The sequence below is a fragment of the Amblyomma americanum genome, chromosome 11 (genome assembly GCF_052857255.1).
Source record: "Amblyomma americanum isolate KBUSLIRL-KWMA chromosome 11, ASM5285725v1, whole genome shotgun sequence".
In the NCBI taxonomy this organism is placed as follows: Eukaryota; Metazoa; Arthropoda; class Arachnida; order Ixodida; family Ixodidae; genus Amblyomma; species Amblyomma americanum.
In genome coordinates, this window is record NC_135507.1 from 351,057 (window position 1) to 368,399 (window position 17,343).

A 17,343-nucleotide genomic window follows, 5' to 3' on the forward strand; every position below is an offset into this window, starting at 1 on the left:
TTCGGATCCACAGCAGGTCGTAACCTTTCTATACTCGCTGACAGCTTTTTGTGGCTATGCAGCGGAAGCTACGAGGCTTTCCACAAATGCGCTCTTATCACGCTTCACAGAGGGAGAGAGATAGGCGTTTTAGCCACAACAAAGCGATTACCACTCTCTTCTCGTTTCATGCAGACTGGAACGATCTGCCCACAGAAGCCGTGCTTCGCTCCAACCCGAAAAACCAGCGGTGCATTCCGTGATACGCTAGACCACCCCACCGAGAAATGCATGCGTGCTGACCCGTGTTCTTAGCTCATAGCAACACAAGTTTGCGCGTGAAATTTTCCGAGGCGAGTCACAATGCCCTTCCATCTCGCCTCGCCCCCCCCCCCCCCCACCCCCCCGGCGGAAATCTGGACGCAACTAGCGGAGTGTATAGGCAACGATCGCGTTTGCAAAGAGCGTAAAAACTGCCGTCACCTTGCTACGATACGAAATATATGCTTGTGGGACACGCAGGAACGCCAGAAATAAAATGTTGTTCATTTACCTCAGGGCAGTGGACAGCCTGCTCGGGCAGTCGAACCGGAATTTTTCCGAGTTCTGGTTCACGCACTTTCGGGTTGTGTTGTGTTGGGTGTTAGTGCGCGTAAGCACCTAACGTTATTGTAGCAATTGATCGATGCGATTGACGTTATTAAGGCGAAAGCCTTTAAGGCTCATCGTTGTCCGTCCGTCAGCGAAATTTGTCACTCTATGACGTCATCAATGGCATAACTGCTATAACCCATATACTCTTAGCAATTACCAATGGGTGATTAGTAATTAGCGAATTAGTGCTTAATTGGTATACTAGTTAAAAACTAAGAAATAGAAATAAGTTTTGCAAATCTAGATAACTTAAAGTAAATAAATAAGCAAGATAGGAAGCATAAAAATCGAAAAATAAATACGAATATAAATTAGACAAAAATAAAAAGAGCAGAAAAATGCAATGCCTACAGGCGCCGGGGAAAAATTCCCGCGCTCTAGAGACTTCCATGCTTTCGCATTCCTGCACGCAGGGACGCCGGAAGTTTATTTTCAGTGGGGGGGGAGGGGGGGGGGGTCGCACAAGTTTCTTTTTTTTTTTTGCTTATGTACCAAGATTTTTCAGATATTACAATCAAGTTTGGCTCGAGAGAGAGCAATTAACTACGTGAAAAAAAAAATGTTTTCTATGCAGTGTTTCTTTTATTGCTAGATGGCGCATATTATACAAGCATTAACAAGAAAAAATTACAAAATAAATTTTCGGTGCACACATATATGCCTAACAGAGGTTAGGCAGTAAATGCAAGGAAACGGGCTCTGCTTCCGTGACGGCAGGAGTGGGCTACCTCATACAGGGACTCTCTGCTCATGCTAAAATTTTCAGAATTTCTGCTGAACAAATTAGACTGACCCGGCACCGTCGAGCCAACTTCCTTCCTTCACCCTCTGTACCCCTAGCCCGAACAGCCGAACAGCCACTTCGCCACGACAAAGACCGGTCTCCCCCTTTTCGTGCGCCACGCTGAGTGATGACACACCTGACTTACAAAGACGACGGTAATTGGGACTCCCGAAAACTTCCCTTCGCATACGTTTGACGGACTTGGCCACATTTAAACAAATGAAAAGCGAAACCAGCTCCCAGCTTTAGCTACTACTGCGAATTGGTACCATGCGCCAGAGTGTTTTTATTGTAACATTGCCGTTCTATGAAAACCAAAATGAGGGCTAGCACTCCAATGCATGCCTGTTCCAGAGACTTGGGGGTGTCTTCAACGTGTAGTTTCCTAGGGACGTCACGGGAACGCGGAGGTCGTAAGTATTAGGTTACAGCAAAATAAATGTAAACAAGGCAGGAACTCAGGTAGAATACTTGGAAAAACCTGTGCCCCCTGCCCCCCCCCCCCCCCCCCCCCCCCCCCCCCTTACCGTCGTCGCTGCCAGCTGCACGTAAGCAGACTTAAGTGCCCTGGTAATTTTTTAATCACTCATCACCACACACCTTTTTTTTTTTTTCTGCAACACAACCACCATTTATTCCATGGAGGAGAAAAAGCGGCAAGTCGTAACCCCGTCTCCCCTCCACGACGGCCTCCGCTTTCCGTAGAGTGCCCTCCGATGTCGTCGTGCGGGGAGGTCTAGTCCCAAGGTAAAGGGGTACTGCCCGGTGGGTGCGGCCACATGCCCCCCGTTTCAACAGCTATCATATGCGCGAAACACAAATTAAGCTATCGAAAATTGTTTTGTACAGGATTTTATAAAAAGTGTAAATCAAGAGTGGTGTAATTAAAGAGCCTAGAAAGTTATTCTATACTAGCTGGTGATGATAAAGGACAGAAATTTGAAGCCCATAATTATGTACTAGTATCCCTAAAACTGCCGCAAGAAGACAAACTGTGCGTATAAAAGTGCACATTCGCTATCGACATTCGTGACAGATCCTTAAAAATCTGCAAAACATGCCTCGGAGGCGCCATAGTTCCGGGTAGGATCAGACGGCGAGCTGCAAAATTTAAGTCAGTCCTATTGATGTGCTACATCCAAACAACGCAATATAATAACAGCGTACAAAGGAGCTGGTTATGAATGCAATGGCATTGAAACGCTAGTGCTGTGCGTAATTCTTACAGAATGTTACACACGCCGTTATGGGCGATTACATACTTTCTCACCGAGCAAGTTACAGGATTAGGGGAAATGCAAAAGTCTTTCCTTTTCCTGTTTCTCCCTCCTTTTTTATACTTTTATTTATTATTATTTCTTAAATTTTTTATTTTCATTCCTTTTCACCATTCCTGACATTTTATTTCTGTATTCATCAATTTTGTTGTCTCTCACACACGCTGCAGCTTGTCTGTCCATGACCTTTACAATTGCATTAATTTAAATACATTAAATTATTGTCCACCTAATTAATTTAATTTTTTATTGTCAGTCTAACCACAGCATATCTTTTAGACACTAAATATTTTTTTGCAGTTCACAAACACATTCACGGAAAACGACGCTTCGAACAGAAAATATAAATCATTAAAATAATTTAATTACAATTGGTCAGTCTCACCACTTCACATTGCACACTCATTAATGTATTACCCAACACCATTAAGCTTTTTCACACATTCATTGATATGGGCGAGGTTTTCGAGCGACAACGTTTGGTAACAGATTTTGCCGACCGCCATATAAATGCTTTCGCATTAGCAAGTGCCGCGCTCAGGAAGGCCCAGGGGCGGAGAGCTTAACCTGAGGCGAATGCTCAAGCCTGTGCGCGAGCGGAAATTGTTCGCTGTTGGGAAACGAGCGATGCACTTCCAGCTAGGAGTTCGAAGGCAAAACAGTCATGAGCTGCGTCGAGCGCAGAGAAAGGAAACATGAGTACAGCCTCATGTTATGAACTGAACGTGGCCTCCGCGATCGCTCCATAGACCGGAAAAAAATTATCTTTATAGCTCTCCACGAGGTGGAGCCACGCCGCCGAATAAAACATTTTGTTTACGCGTTGCTGTGGCGCCCTCCCATGGACACTAGCGGAAAATGGTAGTCGTGGTTGCTCCCTCGGATAAACCGAGGCGCTAGGCGTCTACGCTAGCGCACAGCGCCAATCTGTAACCTGAACACCGCCTTGGCTACGGTTATTATCGTTGTTATCGCGGATCCCTAAAGCTAGGCTACACCCATTGCTACACGGATATATAGTGTTCTAGATCATACCGATATTCACATGCCGACTGCAACCATGCAGTGATTTTCGATATTGACGTCAAGCGTTTGGTTCAAGCGGCGCAACGTTGTCAATGCCAGAACATGCAGAGCACATCTGTCACCATAGAGTTTCTTACTATCAACTAGAGGGAAAGCTGGCGGCGCTGCACCTGAGCCACCATGGGCGCTCAAAACATCACGGGGCGGAGAGCTACTTGGTGCGGGACAGTCGGTTTTTTCTGGAACAGAGTGGCGTTACTGAGATGTACCGTTCCGGATCCACGGCGCGCTCCGCGCGCAGACGACTTCGGCGTAAAAGTAGTGCTCAAAAACCATAGTAGCGAGAATGCAACAGCACACGACGCCACTAACAGGTTTTTGTTTTCCGAAATTCGTTGGAAAAACCTTTTAAATTGTTGAAGCGGCAAAATTTTTTTCGAAAACATATTCCTTTTTAAAAGTGCGCCTGTTAAGAGGGTTCACCAGTGACAGTGTCCACAGGAAATACATGGGAACTTTCAGAAGCTGTATCGTGTCTAAAAATGGACAGATTTTCATGAGATTTGTGGCAGCGTTTTCTTTTTTAGTGAACAGAGGAAATGTTGCGGACAGATTTTATTTTTTAAGTTTAATTTTTTTACAATTCAGAGGTAAATATCCAGAAAAATTGCACTTTTAGATATGTCAGTCTTTCATGTCATCTTGTGAAAAAACTAAGCCAGATATCAAAATTTCGTCCGCAACATTTCCTCCCTTTTTCTCTCTTGGTTGTTAAGCCGCAATTTTCATCCATATCGAGCCTAGTGTTTGCGTTTTACAGGCTCTGAAAGTTGTGTATGTATTTTCTGTGGGGATTTGAAATTCGCGCCATATGTAACCACTGCGACGTGGCTCCACCTGGCATCAGCATATTTTTGTTGCTACTACACTCTACCACCAACCTCTTGGTTGTCTGTGTTCGTGCGCGCAGGTTTTTACACAGAACTTGGACGGACTTGAGCTCTTCCCTTTTTTCTTGCTTGGGCTGTTTTCTGAAAGGAATTCTGCTTTCCTTTTTTGCTCGAGCTTATGGTGCGTGACGTTGAGCTGGCGCGCTGTTTTGACGAGCTGCACAGCGTTCCCTACCATGACAAAGCGATCGACGGGGGTTAGCAAGACGACCCACGCCATTGATTCTGCCTTTTTCATTTTCCTGTGCTGCCACCCTCGCGTACAACGCTGGAAGCTCACTGGTAGGGTACTGCGCGCCCAACCCGGCCGGACTGAGTGCCGCTGCGGAGCACGTTTTGTTGGAATCTGTCAACGATGGCGTGTTCTGGGCAGTACCTGTAGGATTTCTAGGGTTGACTGATGGCTTGGTGCGAAGTCCGATGCAGGCTGTAGTGCCCACCGAAGAGCAAATGCTTCAGTATCTCCGATCATCCGGCATGCGATGCGAACACCAGCTAGCAAGGGCCGCCGCTTCAGAGATGAAGGCTACATTCGGAACATAATGTTCAATGAAATATCCCCGATCAGTGAGGTTGGCGTTTTCCGCTGTATATGCCTGCCATTCAATGAAAGGTGGATACTTCATCGTGCACGCCGTAGTACAGAAAACGACTGGGGACAACAGTTTTCACAAGCAATCATTGTGCTCAAGCGCTGCAGAATAGCTACACGAGCTATAAAAGCACAAACGTACTCGCAACAAAGCAGCTCTGCTAGCATTTCACTGTATTTTCCCACAACACACCGCTGCATAGGTTAAACAAGCATGCGCGTCCATAAAGACGAGCGCGAGAGGCGCACATTATTCCATTCCGGCGATACCACGCAGAGCTCTTCATCATGGATATGATTCGAACACACGCATAACGCACCTTCTTCTGCCTCTTAATACATGGCACATACCCACACGGGGGGATTGGCCAGGGTGTAGTGGCATAAACAAGGAAATTTCCATAGGAGATTATGAAAAAATTTTAGCACCATGCGTGAATGCTCTCGTAGCTTCTTTTTCGTTGCCCGCTCCATCGCGCGTTGAAAGCGGCTCACAGCACTTGCCCATTTGGCCTTCTTGCTTGAGAAAGCAAAAAGCGTCGGAACGAAGTCTGGGTGCCGCGGTGACATTCGAGGCCTTCCTGCCCATGAATAAAACACTTCGTGATAGACTGCAGACGCATTTAAACACAGTACCTCGTCCGTACCTGTCACAAAGTGATTCCCGCACAGTCTTGACGTGCTTGACGGTGCCCAAGGGCGGCACGATCGTCGAGCCGGCGAACTGCTTTTATCCACGCTTCGCGTCGAAGACTGTCCCGGGAAGCGCTCGGAAAGCGAAAAAATCCGAGTTTACTTCTCTTTACATATTGGGTATTGCTGCCGTATGCAACACATTTCGTAGGTATCGCCAAATGCGTCGCGCTGAACGCCCGACGGCTGCAGCAACGCACCCCGCATAGGAAGCCGGTTTGTTTACACTTCCACGACCGGTCTCGAGTGGAGCAAGCGACCCTTCCAATATGTTTCGCGACACCGCCGCCAGGGGATGGGCGCATGCGCAGTCGCGTCGTGGAAAAGGCGAGGACAAAGGGCCGCACCTGCACCATTCTATCACACAGTCATGGGTCGGGAGGAAACACCTGTTTGACCAGCGTCAAATCTGGCAACAGTTGTACACCCAGTGCGTCGTTTGCTCTTTTGGTTATCACTTGCTTATCACGTGCGCCGTCGCGCCTCCTATGGACCTCCTTCACCCCGCGACGTCACGAAGATGCGGTGGCGCTGATGTTAGCAGCGACTTTCGCATGGTAGGCAAAACAGGTTCCGCTTGCCCGTGCCTACCGCAGCTGCCGCAGTTACCGGCGGCTGCTTCAAGCCTGTGCACTGCAGAAGCAGCATGTATTGACCAGCTGCGTCACTGCTGGATCCGCGTAGTAGCATAGAAAATATTAAATTAGCCTCGATCGGTTTCTCGCGCATAAATGCCGCATTAGGAAACTGGCTGACAGGCATTGAGCCATGGTAGTAAAGCGCGAAGTCTGGGAGTCGATAGGCACTGCCACTCAATGCACTTAATAGCATGGAAGTTACTGCGTTCATTCACCTGAACATCAGGATAGTAGGCTGATAACTGCTCAAGTAAAAAAAAAAGATATATGTAGCTGCACACGTACTTATCACCTTGAGCCGGAATGCACGGGGCGCCGACAGGTTCACTCGTCAAAAATTTTTGACAAGTCGGAACGTGTTTGCCACCCGCCTGTCCTTGCTTCCTCTGGTTAGGTTCAGTGTTGCGTCGCACTGCGCTGACATTCTTTTTGCGCTCTTTTCGTTTTTGGTGAAGTGTCTTATTTTACTATCTTTGCGTTTGTGTGCGATCGTGCTTGTGTGTCTGTGTGCAGAATAGTTGCGGAAGTGTTGCGTGCAACAATCCTGTGGCTTTGAGCAAAAGCAAACGCCTCACTTTGTGCGACATGGGACGGTGTTGTGTTCCGGGATGCCGCGGGAATTACGACAATGGGCCCAAAGTGCGGGTTTTATCTTTCCCCAAGAATGAAGGTCGGAGGCAATCCTGGATTAGAGCCATTCCGCGCAAGGATTTCACACCCAGCATACACTCCAAGGTGAGCAGACGATATTTACTTCATTACATTGTGCATCGCATGACTCGCGTTCTCGCTTAGTAACTCTTGAAGCAATTAAGTATGGTTTGTGGTCAAAACGTTCGCAGTTTTATTGCGCTTCCGGAAGGACAATGCGGTGTAAACGAGCAGAAATATTCAGGACAGTGTCAAACTGCATCATAACAGATGTTTCATAAAATAGTGTGTCCATGTATCGATCATAATTCAGTCGTTTTCACGTGTGGCGCAGGTTTGCGAACTTCACTTCCAAGGGAGTGAACTCATCACGAAGCTGTCACATTTCGATGCAGCGTCGGGAAAAACTGTGACAGTTGACAGCGAGAGGGTGCACCTAGTGCCAGATGCCGTACCGTCGATTTTCCCTTGAGCAAGGCAATCAAGAACTCCATAGACACAAAAGGAGAAGAAGAGGAGAGAAATGCAGTGTCATCACTTGAAGACTTGAAGGGCAAACTTTCTGCTGTCTGCAATAGTCAGTTCTGGACCGTCAGCGTCAATGATCGCTGTGTAATGTTTCTCCGCATCGAGGATAATCCTGCACCGCATGTTAGGTTTTCCGTCACAGTGTTTGCTGATCTCTCAGTTTCAGTGTCAGCAGGTATGATTAAGCTTATTTCATTACCCTGTGGACGCTCAGTGCCAGATGCAGTGCGTGACACCCGTACGTTGTCCTTAATGCTCGAGCAGCTAAAAAATCACATGACGGAGACGCCAGAAGCTACAAGTGCGTCAAAAACAACGAGAGTGCTGCAGCAGATCGGCTCCTTGCTCAATGAACTGTCTGAAGACAACGATACAACCAAAGAACAAAGTGCCTTGTTTCGTCTTCTAAACGAGCAGATTGCTCTCACACTCGCTGCTTCCATTCGTCGATACAGTGCTGAAACTTGTGTTTTCTAGCATCCTGCACTCCATTTCCCCGCACGCTTATAACTTTGCGAGGTCGGCGTCGATGTTGACGTTACCCCATCCTTCAACACTGCGCCGCGTTTGCTCCAAGTATGGAGGCGATCCAATGCAGGAACAAAACCAAGCCCACTTTCTTTCCTACATCAAAGAAAGGGTGAAGTGCATGGAGCCGCACGAAAAGACTGTAGTGCTGATGCTTGATGAAATTCACATCAAGCCGTACTTAGATTACAAGGGAGGCAGCATAGTAGGATCATCAGCCAATTCTCAAGAAGCAGCCACAACGGCCCATGTTTTCATGGTTCAGTCGCTCCTGTCAGCCAACAAAGATGTGATACACATTCTGCCCGTTTCTAAAATGAACTCCGAAATCCTACATGAGTACTGCAAGAAGATAATTTTGGAGGTGGAATCTATGGGCCTTAAAGTCATAGCTGTAGTTACTGATAACAACTCGCTCAATCGGAAAATGATGTCGCTTTTCTCAAGGAACCGTGAAGTGAACATAGTTTATCCCCACCCAGCCGATAAAAGCCGTCCTCTTTTTTTTGTCATCGACCCTGTGCACATACTCAGATGCGTCAGGAATAATTGGATCAACCAGAAAAACGAAGGAACATGTTTCTATTTTCCTGAAATGAGCCTGTCTGGAGAACTGCCCGTAGGACCTCCCAGAATGAAAGCTGCATCGTTTGAAGCCGTGCGACAGCTTTATTCATCGGAGAAGACATCGCTCTTAAAGTTCGGCTACAAGCTAAATGCCAAAGCAGTCAATCCAACACCTATGGAAAGACAAAATGTAAAGTTGGTTTTAAACGTCATGAACCCGTTTATCGCAAACGCACTTGAAATGCGTGGCGAAGCCTTCCAACTCATGAGCGCCAATTCAACAGCCCTCTTCATCAACATTATAACGAACTGGTGGAAGGTCGACAACGTAAAGAGCCCTTCCAAAGGTCGCCGACTGAACGACTCCCTGCAGAATCCTGTGACTACGGTGGTGGATCAACAGCTGACTTTCCTGAACGGCATGGTAGACTGGCTGGACGCTTGGCGCAGTGTCAACATGACCAGTGGCTGCATGACGAAGGAAACACATACTGCTTTGAGGCTAACTTGCTACTCTCTTGTTGAGTTGTCGCGTTACTGCCTAGAAGACCTGAAATTCAGGTATGTTCTCCTAGGCAAATTTCAGACGGACACACTTGAGGATCGCTTCGGTCGATATCGTCAGCTTGCTGGTGCACAGTATCACATTTATGTGCGACAGCTTCTCGAATCAGAAAAGAAAATTCGTCTACAAAAGCTGCTGATGCTTCCGCAGCCAGAGAACAACAGCGCGAGCGACACGGAAGAAATTCCGCAACACAACTTCTCCGTGCTGGTCTCTGATGAAGAAATTTCCAGCCCGAAGCACGACATGGAAGTCGTCGCCTACATCGCTGGATACTGTGCCCATTCAGCTCTCAAGAAGGTGTCTTGCACATTTTGCCGCAGCGTTCTCATTCTGGAGAATCGGGATATAGAAGTTGAATCCACGAAAATGATTGCCAACTTATCAAGGGGAGGATTAAAGTTCCCGCAACCATGCACTGTGCATATGGTGCTAATTACAACCCTTGTTGTGGAAAAACTCACCATGGGAGAAAATGCAAATTCTTTCCTCGCATCAGACAACCAACGTGCCATTGTCAGCTCCATTTCCGCCTCTATTATTGGAGATGTTGATCCAGAAACGTGCGAAAATGGACACACTACAGAGACTCTCGTGCGACAGGTAGTGCGTGCTGCAACGAACGTAGCTTTGAACAACTTTTGTAGACTACAAAATGATACGATTCACAGCTCTGCACAAAAGAAGGCTGCAGAGAGAAAGATGAAAACATTAAGCAAGAAATGAAAAGGGTCAGTTCTAGCCATGCTTTCCAATAAAGCAATTTGTACAAACGCATTTGTGGCACTGTTTCAGTATGCTGTCGTAGACTAAAAGCAGCCTCACATATTCGCGTTGCATGCCTTGGAGTCGCAAACACTATATTCTACTAGAAAAAAAAACGCACCCCGGTTTTTATCCTAACAAGCACCCAAGACATATCTAACGCGAATGCGTGGCGACCGAAAGGAGCGGCCGAGGGGGGGCTGCCGGGCCACTGGAGTGACGTCACGGCCTCCGTGGAGGGGCCTTGTCTAGTCTAGGTGGTGTTGGCTGGAGCAGGCGCTGGGTGCTGGCAACTGGGGCAGCCCCATTACCGCCTTGTACGCCGAGCGGATGCCGCTGTTTACCGCCTCGTCATCTTTGCGGCGCAGGTGGTAATAGGGGAATGAGTAGAAAATCCTACTAAGAAGGAAGGCTTGTGTGAGGCGGCAGAGGTCGGTCTCCGGTAAGCCTCTGCAGCGAGTGGCGATGCGGCGGATGAGGCAGTTGATCTGGTGGGCGGTGGTTTGGAGGCGTTTGATGGCTTCCGAGCTCTGCGGATTGTTCTGCACCAGCACACCAAACACGCGGATAATCTGCCCGGCAGTTATGAGGTAGGTGTCGATGCGGAGTGTGATCGGCTCTTGGAGGTCGGGGATGGGTCGGCGAACCCGCCTATCCCTGATGACTAACAGCTCGGATTTGGTGGGAGAGCAAACGAGACCGTTCGCTGCACGTAAGCGTGGACGGTGTCGACTGCCTGTTGGAGTGAATCTTGTATGTCCCCGTCTGAGCCGGAGTTGGTCCAGAGGGTGATATCGTCGACGTATAGTGAGTGTTTGATATGGCGTCCAGAAGTGAGGGGAGGCCTCGCATAGTGATGTTAAAGAGGAAGGGGACAAGACTGCTCCCTGTGGTGTCCCCCTGGTGCCCATGGTGATTTCGTCGCTGCAGAGGTCTCCAATGTGGAGTTCTGCAGTGCGGTTGTGGAGAAAGTTGGCAATATCGTTGTAGGTGCGGATGCCTACATTCATCTGGGAGAGGTTGGTCAGTATAGATGCGTGCGACACGTTGTCGAACGCCGTATAGACGTCGAGGCCGAGAATGGTGCATGTGGCCCGGATGGGACCCGGGTCGAGTATATGGCTCTGCGGCCCACCTTGCGACAGTTGAAACACGCCTCCGGGCGCCCCTGGTAAGGGAACACCTCGAAGGTAAAGCCCAAGTACCACATGTAACGGGGAAGCTTGGTGTTAGCGAAAGTGACAACGAAGTGGCGTGTCTGGCCCATACGGCGCGCAGCAACGATGGGGAGGTCGGGATTTCGAGCCCGAAGCTCGGGCTTTCACGGCTGTAGGCCCGGTACAGAATCCCCCGCACGGAATTGTCCGGGGCTGGGGCATAGGCGGCGACCGGTAAGGCTGTGGTGTCGATGGCGATGGTTTGGACCTCGGCGTAAGACATTGCACGAGCACGGTCGGGCGTGCTGACTGCCACTGTGTTGGGCGTATTTGGGCGTAGTTGAGGCGTAGTTGGGCTCGGCGGGACGCGGCGTCGCCGCCGCAGCTACACGCGAACGCGCCGAGGACGCGCGGCAGCTGTTAGGCTTAGCTGGCGCAGCTGCTGGCGTGGCCAAACGGAAATCAGGAAATCTTGCCTGCCTGGGTCTCAAAAACGCAACACCCGGTCCGGAGCGGTAGTTTTACTTCCAGGGCAAAAAAGGTGAACGCAAGTGGCCGGGAACACGGAATTTTGCCGGAGACATACGGAACGCACGTGAGGTGTGTCCGTTCGCTCCGAGCGCTCATGGCGATCCCCACGCAGCTACACGTTGGCGATCGCTTCAAAGAAGAACATGATGGGGCTAATACGCAAGAGGACCCCAATTCACCGAAGGCACCTACCGACATTATGACGTCATGCACTTAAGGCTGAGTGTCGTCCCCTCAGGATTTCCTTTTGTTGCTCTTGTTTGTTCTCACCCCTTTTGTTGCCTCCTCCGTTTTGCCCGTCGCTCTGCGAAATAAAGGCTCAGTTGAAAGTCCGCGCTTGCCCTGTCGCTCCCGCGATCCATGTCTTCGCGTTCCTCTCGAGGTCTGGCCTCAGTCCTTTAGGCCGCCCTTCTTGGGGGAACGCGGCGAGACAGGCAGATTGTGTGCAGGCAGTCGGTGCGTGGAAAGAGTGTGCGGACAGCGCGACGTATGTGGCCGGCACGCGCTTTTGGCCGTGGTGTCGACAGAACAAGTGCTGCGACGGCGCCTCAAAGGTGCGCGGCCCAAGCCCACCCCCAGACACCACATCGCTAGTTGAATGCCATAGGATAATACCCCTGTCACACGGGACTTTTTCTCGGCCTTTGTCGTAAAGTTGTCTTATTGCACTAAAGGAGGAAAACCGAAAAGGAGCAGCGACGCTGCTACACGGAAAATCCAAAGGAGCTAGAACGCGGCCTCCGTGAATGCCAAAAGTCACCGCTGTGTGTGAAGCGGCGCTAGTAACATTATGAAATTAAAGCAGACGGTAGCACTTCAGCTAAGAGTGCATTCGTTTATGTTGGAAAAAGTAGCTATCACGATAATAAACGAGCTTTTCTGACGGTGAGAAACGGATATTTTGAAACAAAGTTTCTTTTTTTTTTCATCGTTCTCGGTCCGACCACGGTAGGCGCACTTTTCCGTTCGGCTCCTCGTTGTGTTCGAGAAGCGTGCTTTGTTGCTTGTGTCTTTGTGCACACAAGCAAACTCAAAACACGCACTCAACAAAGAGCAAACGAAGAAAAAACAGCAAAGCGAGATGCGCAAGCACGTGTGTGTCGATGAGGCTGCTGAAAAGCGTTCAAGTCCTTTCTTAGCAGTGTGGATGTCTTTAGTCAGCCTCCTCTACGGTTAAGTGCACTGTAACGCAAAATTAACCATTGAATAAGATAAATTAGATATTTTTTACGGTTTCAAAACTAAAAATTGCGTCAATTTTTTATTCTTTGAGCTCGCTAGCTGGCGCTGCCGTCTGGGTTGCTCCTTTGAGCAACTTTAAGGCCGCTGACGGCCGCCTTTATTGCTACGGCACTTTATCGCAAAGGTCTCGACGCTTTGCCGTGTAGATGCGCGTCATGCGCCTTTGGGGCAAAGGACCTTAATTTCTAAGGCCTTACAAGTGCCCGTGTGACAGGGGTATTAGACGCCTTGTCACGATAAAATTGCGCCGCGGTGGCACTCGGCTGCTGACCAAAAAGAGGCGGGTTCGATTCCGGCCGTGGCGGTCACATTTCGATGGAGACGAAATGCTAGAGGCCTGTGTGCTGTGCGACGTTAGTGCGCATTAATAGACTACAGGTGGTCGAAATTATCCGGAGCCCTCCACAACGACAGCTTTCATAGCCCTAAGTTGGTTTGAGAGTTAAATCATATAAACCAACCAAACCGGCCAATCATAACGGAAAAGCCCGGCGCTGTGGTCTGCTACAAAATGCGGGAAAACCCATAATTGTGGCCAGTCATAAATTTCGACGTCTGGTTTGGACAGTTATGACATCACGTCAAGTGACGTGTCACCTGCCACCCCTCACACACTGCATTGAAGCAAACGGAAGCATCATCACGGAAAAACAGCCGGTGGTCTGTCATAAAACTTACGGATTACTCAAGTTGGCATTAAGGTTTGTCATAAAATTCACTGATTGATCGAGATGGTTATTAAGTCATCAATGTCACGTGACATGCCGCCTTCCACCTGCTCCCCCCCCCCCCCCCCGCGCCCACATCCAGCGGTGTGGTCTGTTCTAAAATTTGCTGATTCTAATGGTATCACATTTCCCACAAGTAATGTATGTATAATTAAGTGTCACCATAGATTTCTTGTTTATTACGAACACTATCTTCTGCTTCCCATACTCTCGGTGCGCACTGCCCAGTATGCGGGGAGGGGGGCGGCGGCAGTCCGGGGCCTGGAGATCTGCTGCCCGTTGGCTGTCACGCAAAATCGAAGCCAGCCCAAGTTATGTCTAAAGCACCTCAAGAGGAGTCGAAGCCAGGGCTGGGAGGTGGCTGCGGTTAGAGAACAGGAGGAGTGGTCCTGTGTCTGCTGGCAAGTCTGGATGCAACTCTCCTTTAGTCGCCTCCGACGGGCGAGTTAGAGCGTCGCGAGAACTTCTTAAGCGCTTTTCGCGGCCTCATTTATCCGGCGAAGTTCATTTTAGTCGCTGCCATGAGGAGTACCAGACTGACATGGCCGCAGCGTGTGTGTAGTCCCTGCGTTATTTCATGCGGCCATTCTCGCCTACTCTTGAGTGAAGCCTCAAAGAACCGCGCGGCTCGACAAACCCGAGAGCGGGCGCAGTGAACAGTAGCTAGTGCGACTCAGTAACATCGGCACATATCGGCAATAAGAAAAAATGACTAAAGCTTTAAAGCTGCTGATTGTGAGCGTGAGGGTAAAGGAGGACTCAAAGTGAGGTGAGGGAGGTGAGCCACATTTTACTTAGTGAGGGTAAGGGCGAAGGATGGCCAGGGAATTTTAGAAAATGAGGGTGATGATGAGGGGTGAGGGCCAATGTTTTAATGGCGAGTATGAGGGAGGAAAAACAAAAATGGGGGCATTTGCCCATCCCTGGGCAGGGCTATTAGTTAGCTCATTCAGTAATGCGACGGTACCGGGTAGAAAAGATTTCATAAATCTGTTAGTGGAACCCTGCAGGCGTTGTACAAGCCATTTCCGTACAAGCAGATCACTTGTACAGTGCCCTCACAGATGAATCACTGGGGTCGCATGTAAACAAAATCAGCTCAGTAAGAGATGCATCTAAACAAATTACATCCACCTGCAAAACTATGAGCATTTCGCATTGCCTTTTGTCTATAGCAGACGACATAGAACGACGCGATTTTCATCATCACCAAAATGCTCAAAAGGGCACGGTGGGGTTACATTGAAGTTATTTGAAGCCAATGGCATGCAGGTTTCTAAACTAGGGGCGCATTATGCACCCCACCGTTGCGGCGATGCAGAGAAAAATACACAGGCGCCTGAAGCAGCAGCGACGGCGCCGCTAGAGAAAGTTGCAGTGGCGTCATCTGGTGGTTTCTACGCCAAAGAGTGCGCCTGCGCCTTCTCGTTCGCGCCACTATACCAGTATTCTAGTTTATACTTCAGCTACAGTGAACTAGAATATATTACTTCTAGTTCACTGTGCTTCAGCTCCACATGTCGAAAATCTAACCGCCAGCTTCTACTGCGCACGCGCAGTTCATGTCAGTGACAGTGGCACACGACAGATGGCGCCAGCTGCCGAGCAAAGCCTTGCCACTTCGCAGGCACAGCTGGTTCCTAGCCTGCGACATCCCCACGAAATGTGGAAGGGTGTAGGGCGGGCCTGGCACCAGGGACAAGTGTCGGAGAATAATGTTGGGTGTATGAGATGTGTAGTCTATGGAGGTTTGGAAATGTGTTTCTCTGTATCTGCTACCAAGAGGCAGCTTATGGGATGTCTAATTTCCTATGAGGTGGAGGAGAGTGTCTCCTTTGAAGACGCTGAAACTCGATGCGTTCGTTATACCTCGAAGGTAGAGGGGTAAAAGCGGGCACGGTTTGTGGTCCCGCTCGGTTGATGGTGCCTCAATCTAGAGCACGTGCCCTCTCATTTCCCTCCAGTCCTTCGTGGCTTGGGGTCCAGGTGATTTGGTGGTGCTTGGTGAGGGGTGTAGTGCCCATGAAGTCGGGTGCCGTGCTTGGGAACTCGGCCTCTTAGGAAGTTTCGACACGCGTGTTGCGAGATACTGCACCCATCACGACCGAGCTGAACGAGTCAGATATTCCAAACTCTGTATCACCGCCTCTGCTTTTTTTGTAGCGAAAGCTACATTGGCCGCGAACTTGCGATTTCGCTGTGGCGGTGCTCCGAGGAGGCACAGAGACAGACCTTGAGCCGTTGCCCAGCAACCGCCGCGCGCTCGCCGCGCCATCTGGCATGGCGTCACACCGAGCGCCTCGCCGCGGAGCCGCCCTTACCCGCCCTTAGCCAACGTATTCGGTGGCGGCATCTATGGGAGCCACTGAAACCCCCGCACACTCACTGAATAATAATAATAAAAAAACCTGCGACGAGGCTGGGAATCCAACAAGGGCCTTTGGCGTTTGAGGCGGAGACGCTGCCGCTCCGCCACGAAGGCTCAAGGTTTCATCGTGAATAAAGGCGCATCTCAGCGCTTGAGTTTGTCCTCTGTCGTCCATGCGTTTTATTTTTCGCTGCATATTTTCCTCTTCCGCATCTAGTGAATGCACGGGCTTCATGCATTAACTCTCCCGATGCAGAAATCTCCGCGCTTTCGCTACGTATATCCTGACCTAGCAGAGCTAGGCCATCAGCATTTTTTTCCCCTGTGCGGTTCCCTCGCAATAAAGTGATATATCTCAGTAATATCGATCGTAATACTGAAGTGAATCGGCTTCATGCATGCATAGCAGCCGGCGCCAACCGGAATTTCGCCGGTGGCGTCATCGCTGCGTCGTGAAGAAAAGAGGCGCGCGCTTCCAGCGCCGGTAGGCACACCTGCTCGTCTATATATAGGCACCCTACGGTAACTATATGAAGGGCTTCATACCCAGGATTCGGTGCACAAAAGGGCCCTCGGGAGAGAAGGCAGCGGCGTCAGAGGAGGATAGCCTGCGGAGGCTGCATGTGTGACGTCACGCTCTATCCGAGGAGCACTTGGCTGCTCCGCACTTGTGATCCGAGGCGCGTCAAACCCGAAGCCACGCGGGCAGGCATAGCCGATACAGCCACGAAGCGCCGGAGTACACCGCGACGGAAGTGGCAGCCTGTGGCGCCGCCAAGAACAGCTTTTCAACATTATCATTGTTGTCATCAGAGCCTGACTACACCCACTGCTGGACAAAGGCCTCTCCCAGTTCCGTGCCTGCCGCGGCCAGCCTTCACCTCTCAACCGCCCATCTAACGTACTGCTGCCTTCTCATGGAATCCAGTCCGTTACTCTGGACAACCATCGGTTATCCTGCCTTCGCATTTCATATGCCCTGCCCAAGCCCATTGCTTCCGCCTGATTTCGACCGGGATGCCGTTAATCAGCGTTTGTACCTTCACCCACTTCCTTTCCATTTAAGTTGCCTCTCTTCCGCCTTCCTTGTGTGATAAAAATGCGATGGCAGTTTCGAAAC

General features: G+C 49.7%; 2 protein-coding genes across 2 annotated transcripts in view; one reads left to right on the top strand and one right to left on the bottom strand.

Annotated features, from left to right (window-relative positions):
• LOC144111091 (beta-scruin-like) overlaps positions 1-17,343 on the bottom strand; it is a 108,082-nt gene that overhangs the window by 4,212 nt on the left and 86,527 nt on the right. The window lies entirely within an intron of this gene.
• Positions 7,029-7,716, top strand: LOC144110231 (THAP domain-containing protein 2-like). The gene is made up of 2 exons (XM_077643070.1): positions 7,029-7,328; positions 7,579-7,716. Exons 1-2 carry the CDS (start codon positions 7,179-7,181, stop codon positions 7,714-7,716), a joined length of 288 nt encoding a protein of 95 aa, XP_077499196.1. The 5' UTR covers positions 7,029-7,178.

What these genes read in the sequence shown, in the direction of transcription:
- LOC144110231 (XM_077643070.1), top strand. Translation starts at nt 7,179, where the DNA reads ATGGGACGGTGTTGTGTTCCGGGATGCCGCGGGAATTACGACAATGGG. An exon ending in CACCCAGCATACACTCCAAG is followed by an intron (nt 7,329 to 7,578) that starts GTGAGCAGACGA and finishes CGTGTGGCGCAG; the next exon opens with GTTTGCGAACTTCACTTCCA.